The 12,469-nt window shown below is 39.0% G+C and overlaps 1 protein-coding gene across 1 annotated transcript in view; it reads left to right on the top strand.

Annotated features, from left to right (window-relative positions):
* The window catches only part of ROS1 (ROS proto-oncogene 1, receptor tyrosine kinase), a 148,421-nt gene extending 143,008 nt beyond the window's left edge, over positions 1-5,413 (top strand). Inside the window, exon 43 of the mRNA XM_025383434.1 lies at positions 5,074-5,413. Coding sequence (XP_025239219.1) covers positions 5,074-5,384 — 311 coding nt within the window. The 3' untranslated portion in view covers positions 5,385-5,413. The remainder of the gene's footprint in view (positions 1-5,073) is intronic.
* The last annotated feature ends 7,056 nt before the right edge of the window (positions 5,414-12,469 follow it).

Here is a 12,469-nt window from a genome sequence, read left to right as displayed (position 1 = left end):
TTGATCATAGTGTACTATCTTTTTCATGTGCTCTTGGGTTTGGTTTGCCAGTATCTTGTTGAGAATTTTTGCATCTGTGTTCATCAGGGATATTAGTGTGCTCTTATCATTGAAAGCAACAAACAAGGCTCAACATTTTTGACTGATAAGGCTCAAATTCTTTGTGATTATAATTTTATAGACTTTATTAATTAACACAATCATGAACTTCTTAAATGTTTAAAAATAATTTTTATGTCATTTTACAACAACCATAAAAATGACTCCTGATTCCTTTTTGTTTTTCTTGTAACTTTTCCAGTAATTAATCTCAGTAACTGTTCTTGCTATATTATTTTATAACTGTATCTACGTTTTAAAGATCTTTATTGTAAAAGTAATTTATGTTTATTATAAAAAATATAAAATTATTTAAGCAGTCTAAAAAGTAAAAGTTTCCTAATTCATCCTTATCTCAGTCCCCAGTGCTAGCCACAGCTAACAATTTGGTTATACATTTGCAGATATTGTATGTGCATATATAGCCATTTACAGAAATGCTCATTTATGTATGTTTGTATATATACTATCTGAATTCAGATATTAAATTTAGGTAATCTAAAGGAATTGGTGGGCTGTAGATTCTGTAATAGGTTCTCCAGCATTTTTTTCTTACCGATAGGCTTATTTTTAAGGATTTAGTGAGAAGATGATTTTGTATTACATCTTCTGCCAGAATCCAGGAGAATGAGCATTCTATGTTGTTATTGAGAGGAAATCCATGTTCTGTGGGAGTCCAGAGGAAGGATGCCAAGTCTACACTATGGCAGAGGGACAGTCAAGAAAAGCCATGGGGAGGAGGTTACGTCTAAGCTGAGACCTACTTAGAAGCTGAGATATGAAAAAAGGAAGCTGAGGAATCCTATGTATTTTAGGATAAAAGGAGCAGCATGTAGAAAAGCAGGGAATAATAGAGAATGAGATATTCATAGAACTGCACTTAGTTTATTATACATGAGAATGTGGCAAGTGATAAAATTGGAGGGTTATTGGTCACACTAATCAAAAGTAAGGTATGAAAAATAATGAAAGCTGAATTAATGAGTGGCAACAGGTGTAGAGAGAACACAAGAGAGTCTGGAGTTACCATAGAGGTAGATGCTATTGGACTTGGCAACTAAGTGGGTGAAAAAGAGAAAGGAGGAAGTTGGTAAAAACCAACACTATATTCCTGGAGATGAGGAACACAGGAAGAGGAATAGTTTTGCATATGTTTGGTTTGAGTTGGCTGTGGCATATCTAAGTGGGTAAGTCCAGGACACAGTCAAGATATGGGGTCATACTCAGTTGAAAGATCTGTCCTGGGGTGGTTGAATTCCAGGGTGCAGATGAAGTCATTAAATTAGAGTGTATGAAATAAGAAGAGAGTGACAAGTGGATGGAACCCAGAGAACAGCCAGTATAGGAGGGGCTTACAAAGATGGTGGATATGGGGAGGAGCAGCCAGAAAGGGAAGAGGAAAGCCATAGGGAGTGTTGTTATGGAAACCCAGAGAAGACAGACTTAGAAAGGAGAGAGTGAACAAATGCTGCAGAGAGGTAAAGCAATCCAGAGGGTTGCACAGATTTTGCAGTTGACTCATATTCTAAAATTCAACTCTTTGCTCCTGGAATCCTTTCCTTCTAATGTACAAAGACATATTATAAAAGTCACAGAGGGCCAGGCACAGTGGCTCACGCCTGTAATCCCAGCACTTTGGAGGCGGATCACGAGGTCAGGAGATCCAGACCATCCTGGCTAATGTAGTGAAACCCCATCTCTACTAAAAAATAGAAAAAATTAGCCAGGCATGGTGGCAGGCGCCTGTAGTCCCAGTTACTGGGGAGACTGAGGCAGGAGAATGGCGTGAATTCAGGAGGCAGAGCTTGCAGTGAGCCGAGATCGCGCCACTGCACTCTAGCCTGGGCGACAGAGTGAGACTCCATCTAAAAAAAAAAAAAGATCACAGAGGCTGCCATAATGGGTATTAGCAGGCCTGAGAGCTTAGCTTCACCGTAGGTTCTACTTGAAGTCTCCACGGACCCTTGAGAAAATCTTTTCACCATTTTGCATTGCATAGTTCATCTATGAGGCTGAGATAGGTAATAAACAATGCTCACACTCAATATAAAGAATAAAATACCTCTGTGAAAGGCTTTTAATTAGAATAGTAGCTAATTTTATTTTAGTACTTTTCCATGTGCCACTCACTGTGCTATGTAGGTTAACTCATTAAATCTTTACGAAAGCCTTATGAAGTGGGTATTACTGTATCACGATTTTACAGATGAGAAAACTGAGGTTTAGTAACTTGCTCATAATCATACTGCTGAAATAGGGCTAGAATTTGTCTCCATTGTTGAGCCTTTCCTCTCAGCCTTCACAAATCCCTGGCTGTAGTAGGGAAATGACCCACATGATATCCCCAGTTATGTTATCAATAGTGTACTGCACAGCTAGGTATAATGAAAGCAATGATTACTTATGACCTGCTAGAAAATATACACCATTTTTTAGGATTATACCAAATCTATTTAGGTACCAATTTGTTGGCAGAAAGAATTAAAATTCTAAATAATATTCATAACAATAGAGAAGCAGACAAATATTAAAAGTAATGATGCAGGAAGAATTTAACAGGGAATATCATCGAACTATTACAATTTAGAAAGAAGCATTTCTGGGCCATGACAGAAATAAAATTTTAGGAAAAGAGAAATTACTATTGTATTATTTACAATGAATGTAAATCCTGAAGAAAAGGAATGAAAAGAGATGTGGAAATCACTAAATTAATAATTGAGTTTGTGACCGAACAAGAGAGGCAGGGAAGAGAGAAGAAATTGAACTAAAGCAGAGTTTGCATATCTGCAAAGGATAGAAATAGTGGAACAGACCCTTCAAGGCAAACCTAAACTTAATTATATTTTCAATAAAAAAGAATGTGTTTAATAATAGCTTACTGCTTTGTGGACTGGTGGGCATATTTAGCAAAGCAATAAAATGAGTATCTTCATTGTTGTTGTTGGAGATATGTAAGTAGATAAGAAAAGCTATTGAAAGGACTTTTTTAAGCAAAAAAGTGGGGGTGCTTATGAAAACAGGGAGCAATAATACCATGCCTACCCTATGGTCCTACTGACCTAATGGGGTGGAAAGGGGATAGAGAGAGAAGATTAGTAACATATCTGGGCATCTAGTAAAAATATCCCAGTGACTTCATCCAAACATTTGTGTAAACATCACCTCATCAGTCCCGGAGAGTTCTACAGGAAACAAATCTAAATGCTCCTCTGCTGTTCTAAACATAGCCAGTCAGCCGGCATATGTCTAGTCTGTAAATACCCCGTCTTACTTGGAAGTCTTTATTTTAATATTTCTCTCTTAAAGAGGTTGCCGAGTGCATGCTATCTTTGTTCAGGATACCTGCTTTAAGATCTGACCCATAGACTACTTATTAAATAATTTTTAAACAAAAACAAACAAATAAGACAACTTATCTCTACTATCGCAATCTCTTGTAAGCTCTTTTTGCAACAAGAAGATGTACTAATTGCTGAAAGCTTGCCAGGGTCAAGTTACTAAATATTGCTACAAGTACTATAAACCAATAAAGTAGTTAGCTAATGATTTTTCTTTGCCACATGACAACAGAATTTGCAAAAAGAATTTATTTGCCTCATATAAAATATTATTTTTCAGACAACTCAACAAGCAAAAAGTTTAAAAAATTAAAATCATTTTTTAGTAGGAAGTTTTCCAATATGCTTATTCATGGATTAAAGGTATGACAATGAAATAGCTGATATGAGTGGGTAGACTATATTGTAGATTTAAGTTTTTGTTGAAATTTTAAACTTTCCTTTAGCCTGATTTCTTTAAGCCTGTTAAGAACCTCCTACTTTCCCCAATTATTGGATTAGTGTACTACTTAAAGTTAAATATCTTATTTTTTCCTAACATTTAAAAACATTTTCCATCGCTATTATTACATATACCAAGTTATTCTTATGGGCATCTTAATGGCTATTAGTGCATATTGGCAATAATCATAACAGTTGAATACCTTCCACAGGTGTTGAATAGCTTCCACAGGTGTTCAATACCCAGGTACTAACCAAACTTGGCATCTGGTAAAGTTCTTTCTATTAGGGAGATAATTTTACAACACATCTAACTATTCATGTGTTTTGAACTATGCTATAATGATGTTTGAACAATGAAGAGGAAAATTAGATGATACCTGTAGCTTGGCTATCTTGTTCTTCAGCAGTTTGGAGGGTCTGCACAAAGGAAATGCATACCTAATGATATGGGGAGAAGGGATGTAGTTCATATGCTCTTATCAAATAAGCTTTGTAGTTCAGTTAAACTTAATAAATAGGTAGATCCATTAAATTTTTGTTGGGAAAAATAGGTACATTGGTACCTCCCTTAGTCTTTTTAAATTATGTTATTTTCCTCATATTTCAATTTAAGTTCATTACAAATACATCAGACCCGGGTGTGAGTCAGGGCTGAACATAGAAATGTTGTTTTATTCATTGCTATATCCATCAATAACTAGAATACAGACTTGGAATATAGTAGTCATCAGTAAATGTTATATTAAGCAATTAATTTAGCAAAATTACTAAATCTAAAAAAACCAATCTTTAAAAGTAGATATTTCAGTTGCTGTGGAAGTATGAAAAGTAAATAGACAAAAAGGGCCCTCTTAGGGCCAATTAAGTCCTATCACAAAGACCATGACTTGCTCCGCTTATTAAGGCAGAGTTAATCACCCCTGTGCTCCTACTACATTTTAAAATATTCCTTTATTAAAGTGCATGTCACCTTCTATAGTAATTGATCTGCTTCCCTACTAGACTGCAGCAGCCTCAAGGACAAGAAGCATGTTTTATTTATCTTTGTATTCGCAACACTTAGTAGTTCTCATAAATGTTTGCTGAACAAATGTATAAGGTTGGTGTTGCTATAATTCTGATATAGCCTTATATTATTACAATAAATACTTAAACACATGCTAGAATAACATTCATATTTTTTTCACAGGTGAAGATGGCGATGTGATTTGTTTGAATTCAGATGACATTATGCCAGTTGCTTTAATGGAAACCAAGAACCGAGAAGGGTTAAACTATATGGTACTTGCTACAGAATGCGGCCAAGGTGAAGAAAAGTCTGAGGGTCCCCTAGGCTCCCAGGAATCTAAATCTTGTGGTCTGAGGAAAGAAGAGAAGGAACCACATGCAGACAAAGATTTCTGCCAAGAAAAACAAGTGGCTTACTGCCCTCCTGGCAAGGCTGAAGGCCTGAACTATGCCTGTCTCTCTCACACTGGATATGGAGATGGGGCTGATTAATAGCGTTGTTTGGGAAATACAGAGATGAGATAAACACTCTCATTCAGTAGTTACTGAAAGAAAACTCTACTAGAATGATAAATGACATGGTGGTCTATAACTCCAAATAAACAGTGCAACATTCCTGGGTTCTTATCTTGGTTCTGAGAGCCATTTGGTTTCAGTTGTAGCAATCCCCATATCAGCTGCCTGACTTTCAGTAGAATTATGAGATGAACACTAAGCATGTGGAAAGCTTAGGAAGACTCAGAAGTCTGGAAGGGAAACACTGCTCTCCCTCTCCCTTGAGGTGCTTTAGATTCTTACCCACCTTTCAGTTTGGGCTGTAATAAAATTATCTTGGCCACATGTTTAGAGACAGAATAGGTGTGTTCAGGGATCTGAAGAAGAGGCTAAGTGTAGGCTCAGGGGGTCAATTGAACTACAGATAATCTCAAATGGGACCGAGGAAATGAGAAATAATTCGACACATACAGAAGAAACCAGTACCTGTGACATGAGAAATCACTTGGAAAGCTATTACTGCAATGATATATATTATCTTTTTCTTATTTTTTATGTTTTTATTTTTGAGACGGAGTCTCACTGTGTTGCCCAGGCTGGAGTTCAAAGGCACGATCTCGGCTCACTGCAACCTCCGCCTCCTGGGATCAAGCAATTCTGGTGCCTCAGCCTCCTAAGTAGCTGGGATTACAGGCGTGTGCCACCACACCTAGCTAATTTTTGTATTTTTAGTAGAGACGAGGTCTCACCATATTGGCCAGGCTGGTCTAGAACTCCTGACCTCATGATCCACCCACCTTGGCCTCCCAAAGTGCTGGGATTACAGGTGTGAGCCACTGCGCCTGGCCAATATATATTGTCTTTAATCACTACTGTAAAATATTTTGTATCTTTGAGGCTTACAACAGTAGATTCAGTCATATTGAAACATAAGACTATGAAGATCTTTAAGTCCTGAAGTTTTGCATCCTGTAATCTTCAGTTGTATAAAAATCATTCTGACTTGTGTGCTATTATGGAAATTAACTAGTATAAGGGTTGCTATTTGCCATATCTATTTTATACATAAAATACTTAAGATTACATTTTATATCGAATTATGCTTAAAATTAAATATAAGTGATTATACAATATTAATTCAAGCTGTGTGATTTTTAACAGCCACATGAAAAAATAAATACCTAAATGAGAGCTATTATTAAAAAAAGCTGTTCAGCAAAACACCTTAAAACCAATATATATATTTTGCAGTTGTCCATTTAAATCTTAAAGCCACAATTGCTCTAACAGCAACACCAATGAAGCCATTCTCTGTGTTATTCAGATGCAGTATTTAGGAAGCTTGCTAGATATAGAGAAGAACATTTTGATTATAGCATTTGCTAAAATCTGTTGTGGAGGAAGGTCATGTATCCTTGGATACTTCCACCTTGGATAATTCAGTTAATCTTTTAATTTGCCTACTACCTGAGAGCCTGCACAGATGATCGGCAAGGAACACAGAGAAGTGAATGTGTTAGTTCTATGATGAACAGGCCCCAAGTTAAAGTCCAGGATTTGTGGTCACTCTGCCACGTCTGATATGCTGCTGAATAAGGCAGGATATTTTGTTTCTGATCTTCTCACCCTCTAATGGGCATTTGCCATTCTTTTTGCTATGCCATGGTATGAAGCCCCTTCCTGTGCTGGGTAATTACTCTGCCTTTATAATCTGGGTGGGAACTGTGTTCCATTTGCTCCCCCAGTGCCTCTTGCAGCAAGAAGGCAGGCATGTGACCCAGCCCTCACCACTAAGACCCACCCACCCACCTGCTCCAGGCTGCTAATTGAGACCTAGGGATGCAAAGAATCAGAGACCATGGGAAGTCTTCTCTGGTGATGGTGCCAGCTGCAATAGTCTGTGTGTTAGTCCATTTTCATACTGCTATGAAGGAATACCTGAGACTGGGTAATTTATAAAGAAAAAGAGGTTTAATGGAATCACAGTTCCACATGGCTGGCGAGGCCTCACAATCATGGTGGAAGATGGAGGAGGAGTAAAGGCATGTCTTACATGGCAGCAGGCAGAGAGCATGTGCAACGGAACTGCCCTTTATAAAACCAGCAGATCTCCTGAGACTTATTCACTGTCACAAGAACAGCACAGGAAAACCCACCCTGATTCAATTACCTCCCACTGGGTCCCTCCCACACACATGGGGATTATGACAGCTACAATTTGAGATAAAATTTGGGTGGGGACACAGCCAACCCATATCAGTCTGGCTCCTGGCACAAAGGGGACACTGGTGCTAGAGGTGGCGTCTAGAGTCCAAGGCCAGGAGAGTCAGCAGAGCTAGGCTGGAGCCTGGTGCCTCAGATAGCTTGGGCAGCCAGGGTAGACCCATTCTGCTGTCTGCTCTCAAGTCCTCTCCAAGGTTCTCAGAGTTATCTCCATATCCTTTTATTTATTTATTTATTTTTATTTTTATTTTTTTTTTTTGAGACTGAGTCTCGCTCTGTCGCCCAGGCTGGAGTGCTGTGGCCGGATCTCAGCTCACTGCAAGCTCCGCCTCCCGGGTTCCCGCCATTCTCCTGCCTCAGCCTCCCGAGTAGCTGGGACTACAGGCGCCCGCCACCTCGCCCGGCTAGTTTTTTGTATTTTTTAGTAGAGACGGAGTTTCACCGTGTTAGCCAGGATGGTCTCGATCTCCTGACCTCGTGATCCGCCCGTCTCGGCCTCCCAAAGTGCTGGGATTACAGGCTTGAGCCACCGCGCCCGGCCTCCATATCCTTTTAATAAACACTTATCTTTTAAACCAGCCAGAGTCAGTTTCTGTTGCTTGCAGTAAGGTTTTTGCTCTGACAGTGGTATGGACTTTTAACTTTGGAAGGTACAAAAAGACATCAGAAGTGTATAAAAGAATTAGATTTGCAGTATAATACACTTGCATTACAATTTGAGCAATAGAGAATGCATAGGATATCTGAGGGGAAGGGCCTACAAAATTTTCATGTTTCAGCTAAGAAATAAGTGCAAATTAGCAGCAGTGGTTTTTATAATTCAAGATGAATAACAGTGGTAGAAATATTTAATTCAAAATAAAATAGTGGCTAAAAATGTTGTGTGTAAAATGTATTATAGATAAAAATAATTTGATAAAGTGTAGTTAGTTGGTTAATTCTGAAATTGTAGTACTACAATTGGAAGTTAATTCCAGAAAAATTAGATCTTAAAATCAAAAGGAAAAATTGACAGTGGCTAAAAATGGCACTTGTTTAAATATGTTATTCACTAAAAATTAGCGTAAGAACAAAATCTTATTGATAATTTTTTTTTTGAGACGGAGTTTCATTCTTGTTGCCCAGGCTGAAGTGCAATGGCATGATCATGGCTCAACGCTACCTCCGCCCCCCGGATTCAAGCGATTCTCTCCTGTCTCAGCCTCCTGAGTTGCTGGGATTACAGGTGTGCACTGCTACACCTGGCAATTTTGTATTTTTAGTAGAGATGGGGTTTTCCATGTTGGTCAGGCTGGTCTCGAAATCCCAACCTCAGGTAATCTGCCTGCCTTGGCCTCCCAAAAGTGCTAGGATTACAGGCGTGAGCCACTGCACCCTGCTGATAATTTTTTTAAATCTGCAAATGTGATCTAGGAAGACTTGAGAGAAGTAATGACTCACAAAGACAGAAGCTATAGCTGGAAAGAGTTTATATGAAAAAGCTGATCAATGAATCTAACCTTCATTTAAAATTGTTCAAGGAAAAGAAATAATCCATAAGAAAAATATTTAAATAAGTTGAAATGCAATATAGGGTTGGAAGCAAATGCTATGTTGTTTGTGGTTTAACACTGACAATTGAGGAAACATTTATCTAGATAAAATTAATATGTTGATATAATTCTGATGAAAATGCTTTACTCCAAATGTTCTTGAGAAAAGTCTGTTTCTGGACCCAGATGCACTCTACATTGCTTACCTATGTTGGCTTTCACTTTCCTATTGGACTCTCCTGGCCTATTCTTTCCTGCTTACTAAATCTCACTCAACCTTTATAACCAGCTCATATTCCAACTTTTTGGAAAGGCCTGCCCCTAATCCTCTCCCTTCTCAGAATGACTCTTGCCCTTATTGTCTTTAAATCTCATTTGGCAGTAACTGCAAGTTTTTTCCATTCTATTTCTATGCATTTTACCTAATCAAATAAATTGCAAGCTTTATAAAGATAGGATGGTGTATTTTATTCCTTTATGTAGTCTCTGTGCCAAAGTAGGTATTTGTTTTTAATGAATTGATAAACTAATTTTCTCATCATCTTCTTCCAGCCTATTTCAGGACAAGTCCTTGCTTATAGCTCATACCAGGGATACCAGAAAATTGATCTAATGCCACTGGGGACTCATGAGGATTCTTTCAATAATGAGTTATCATTTGAGACCCAGACAGATTATAGAAGTTGGGGAACTGCCTTGAAGTTCATTTCAATCATAAGTAAGGCCCAAACTTCTTCTTGAAGCCCTTGAAGTAATAGTGAACACACGCTAAAGGAAGCAAACATTTATTTTATCACTCTCAGTTTCTAACCTGTCCCAAACCCACCTTTTACCCTCAGAATAGCCCCTATGAATGTAGGATGAGTGTTAGAGTGTCCTTGACTTCTCTTTGATACTCCTTGGTGAAAGGAAGCCTGTCCAACTTTCCTTTTGGCAGCTGGTCAGGGTTGCAGGGAGCCTGAATCAGATGACCTATCCTGATCCTTTCAGGCTTCTTCACACACAACCAGAAGAATTAAGGGGCCAAAATATACCCCCCAAACACTATTGTGAATAACTTAGGATATTTCCTTCCAGTTTTTTCTCCCCAATATGAGCTTATTTTCGTGGCTGGAATAGTTGTAGTTGTACCTCTCCTAGTTTTTTTCACTTAACATTATTACGTAAGCTTTCCCTCTAATTATTAAAAATATTTTGGGAGTGTTTCTGATGACTGCATAAAATCCCTTAGGGTGGATCTACTATCATTTACGCCTCCTTTGTAGATCTTCACATTCATTCATTTACTCATTTAATAAATATTGAGCACCTAAAATGCAGAAAATATTCTTATAGGTGCTAAAAATAGAGCATTAAATAAAGCAGTCTCTGTCTTGATGGAGGCTACAATTCCAGCATTATAGTTGGAGGAGGAGACATAATAAATAAAAAATGCACATACAGGTGTGGAGCAAACTCAGCATTCCATAGTGTTGCAGAGCTTGAGATTTTTAAGTGCTCATTCAAGGTGGGTCTGTTGAGAAAAGCTGGTGCCCTGAAACACAGAATAAAGATATTTAGATAAACACCTCAAAGATTTTGGCTCAGTAGTCCCTTCTGATCCCTCAGAGCTTGTAGAGGTGGCCCACTCCTCCAAAGTAAGAGCCAGCACTTTCTCTGTAGAGAAAATGTGACAGAGGCCTCTTCTCATCCAGGCAACTGGTGTGCCCTCAGGAACCACATTCATCTTTCCTGACAGCCAGGTTGATAACTATGCTGGATAAATCCCAGTATAACTTGACTAGGGATATGCTGAGTCTGATAAGGAAGGAAAGAGATTACATCCCATAGGAGTTCCAAGAATTAGCTAACATGCACTGGAAGGGGTGAGGGGGCTAATGCTGGGATTGCATTCTGAAGGTCAAGGAGATGGGAAGATAAGACTGGGTAAGCAAGAATTCATTCACTGGGTGAGACTTTACTGGGACATGAGATTTAACATTCTGGGACAGACCAATGGAGATGAGGCAAATTTGTAGCTAGGGTGGCTTCAGAAGCCCGGAGAAAACAAAGACCCTTGAGTTTCCCTGTCAAAAGGTAGAGGAAGGAATCAAAAGGCTGAGGAGTGGGAATGCTTAAGTAGACATATAATGTGAAGCCAGAAGACCCATCAGAAGATGCAGCATTCATCAAGATCATCAGGAATGTGCTGATGAAAGGGGCCTCACAAGCATCATGAAGAAGCTCAGTGATGGTCTCCTCTGCAGGCAGAGCTTTTGGCAGGAGAGGCAGATCCAGAGCTGAGCTTGTTAACATCCATGGTCATGACGTGGGCCTAAAGTAATAGAGGCCAGATGGCTGCACTTGACCACCAGAAGCCAGGGACCCTCATCACTAATGACAGAGAGGACACCAAAGGGGCTTGAACCTAGATATTGTGGAGATAGTTAATAAAGCATGTGTTAGTTTCTTCTCACACTGCTATGAAGAAATACCTGAGACTGGGTAATTTATAAAGGAAAGAGGTTTAATTGACTCACAGTTCTGCAGAGCTGGGGAGGCTTCAGGAAACTTAACAATCATGGCAGAAGTGGAAACAAAACATGTCCTTCACACAATGGCAGGAAGGAGAAGTGCTGAGCAAAGGGGGAAAAGTCCCTTATAAAACTGTCAGATCTCATGAGAACTCACTCACTATCATGAGAACAGCATTAGGATAACCATCCCTATGACTCAATTACTTCCCACCAAGTCCCTTCCATGACACATGGGGATTATGGGAACTACAATTCAAGATGAGATCTGGGTGGGGGATACAGGCAAACTGTATCAAAGCATGTTATCTGTAGGGCAAAATAAATGAACAGCCAGTCCTTAACATCCAAAATCAGTAGAAGGCTTTATTAATCAGGTTCTTAAGATAAGCACAACTGATGGGATATATAAATAGATGGTAGATAGATATATGATAGATAGATAGATAGATAGATAGATAGATAGATAGATAGATGAGATGGGACTTACTAAGGGGATTGGTTCTCATGATTATGGAGGTAGAGAAGTCCTGCGATTTGCCACCTGCAAGCTGGAAATCCAGGGAATTTAGTAGCCTGACTCAGTCCAAGTCTGAAGGCCTGAGAACCAGGGGAGCCAATGGTGTAATGCTCTTTCCAAGGCAAAAGTCTGAGAACCTGCAGGGAGCAACTAGTGCAAGTTCCTGAATCTGAGGGCCAGAGAACCTGGAGTTCTAACGGCCAAGGGAAGGAGAATATGGGTGTCTCAGCTGCAGAAGAAAGAATAAGAGCAAATTAGCTTTTCCTCTGCCTTTTTATTCTATCCAGGCACCCA

This window comes from Theropithecus gelada, chromosome 4 (genome assembly GCF_003255815.1).
Source record: "Theropithecus gelada isolate Dixy chromosome 4, Tgel_1.0, whole genome shotgun sequence".
In the NCBI taxonomy this organism is placed as follows: Eukaryota; Metazoa; Chordata; class Mammalia; order Primates; family Cercopithecidae; genus Theropithecus; species Theropithecus gelada.
This window is presented reverse-complemented; position numbering and strand designations above follow the sequence as displayed.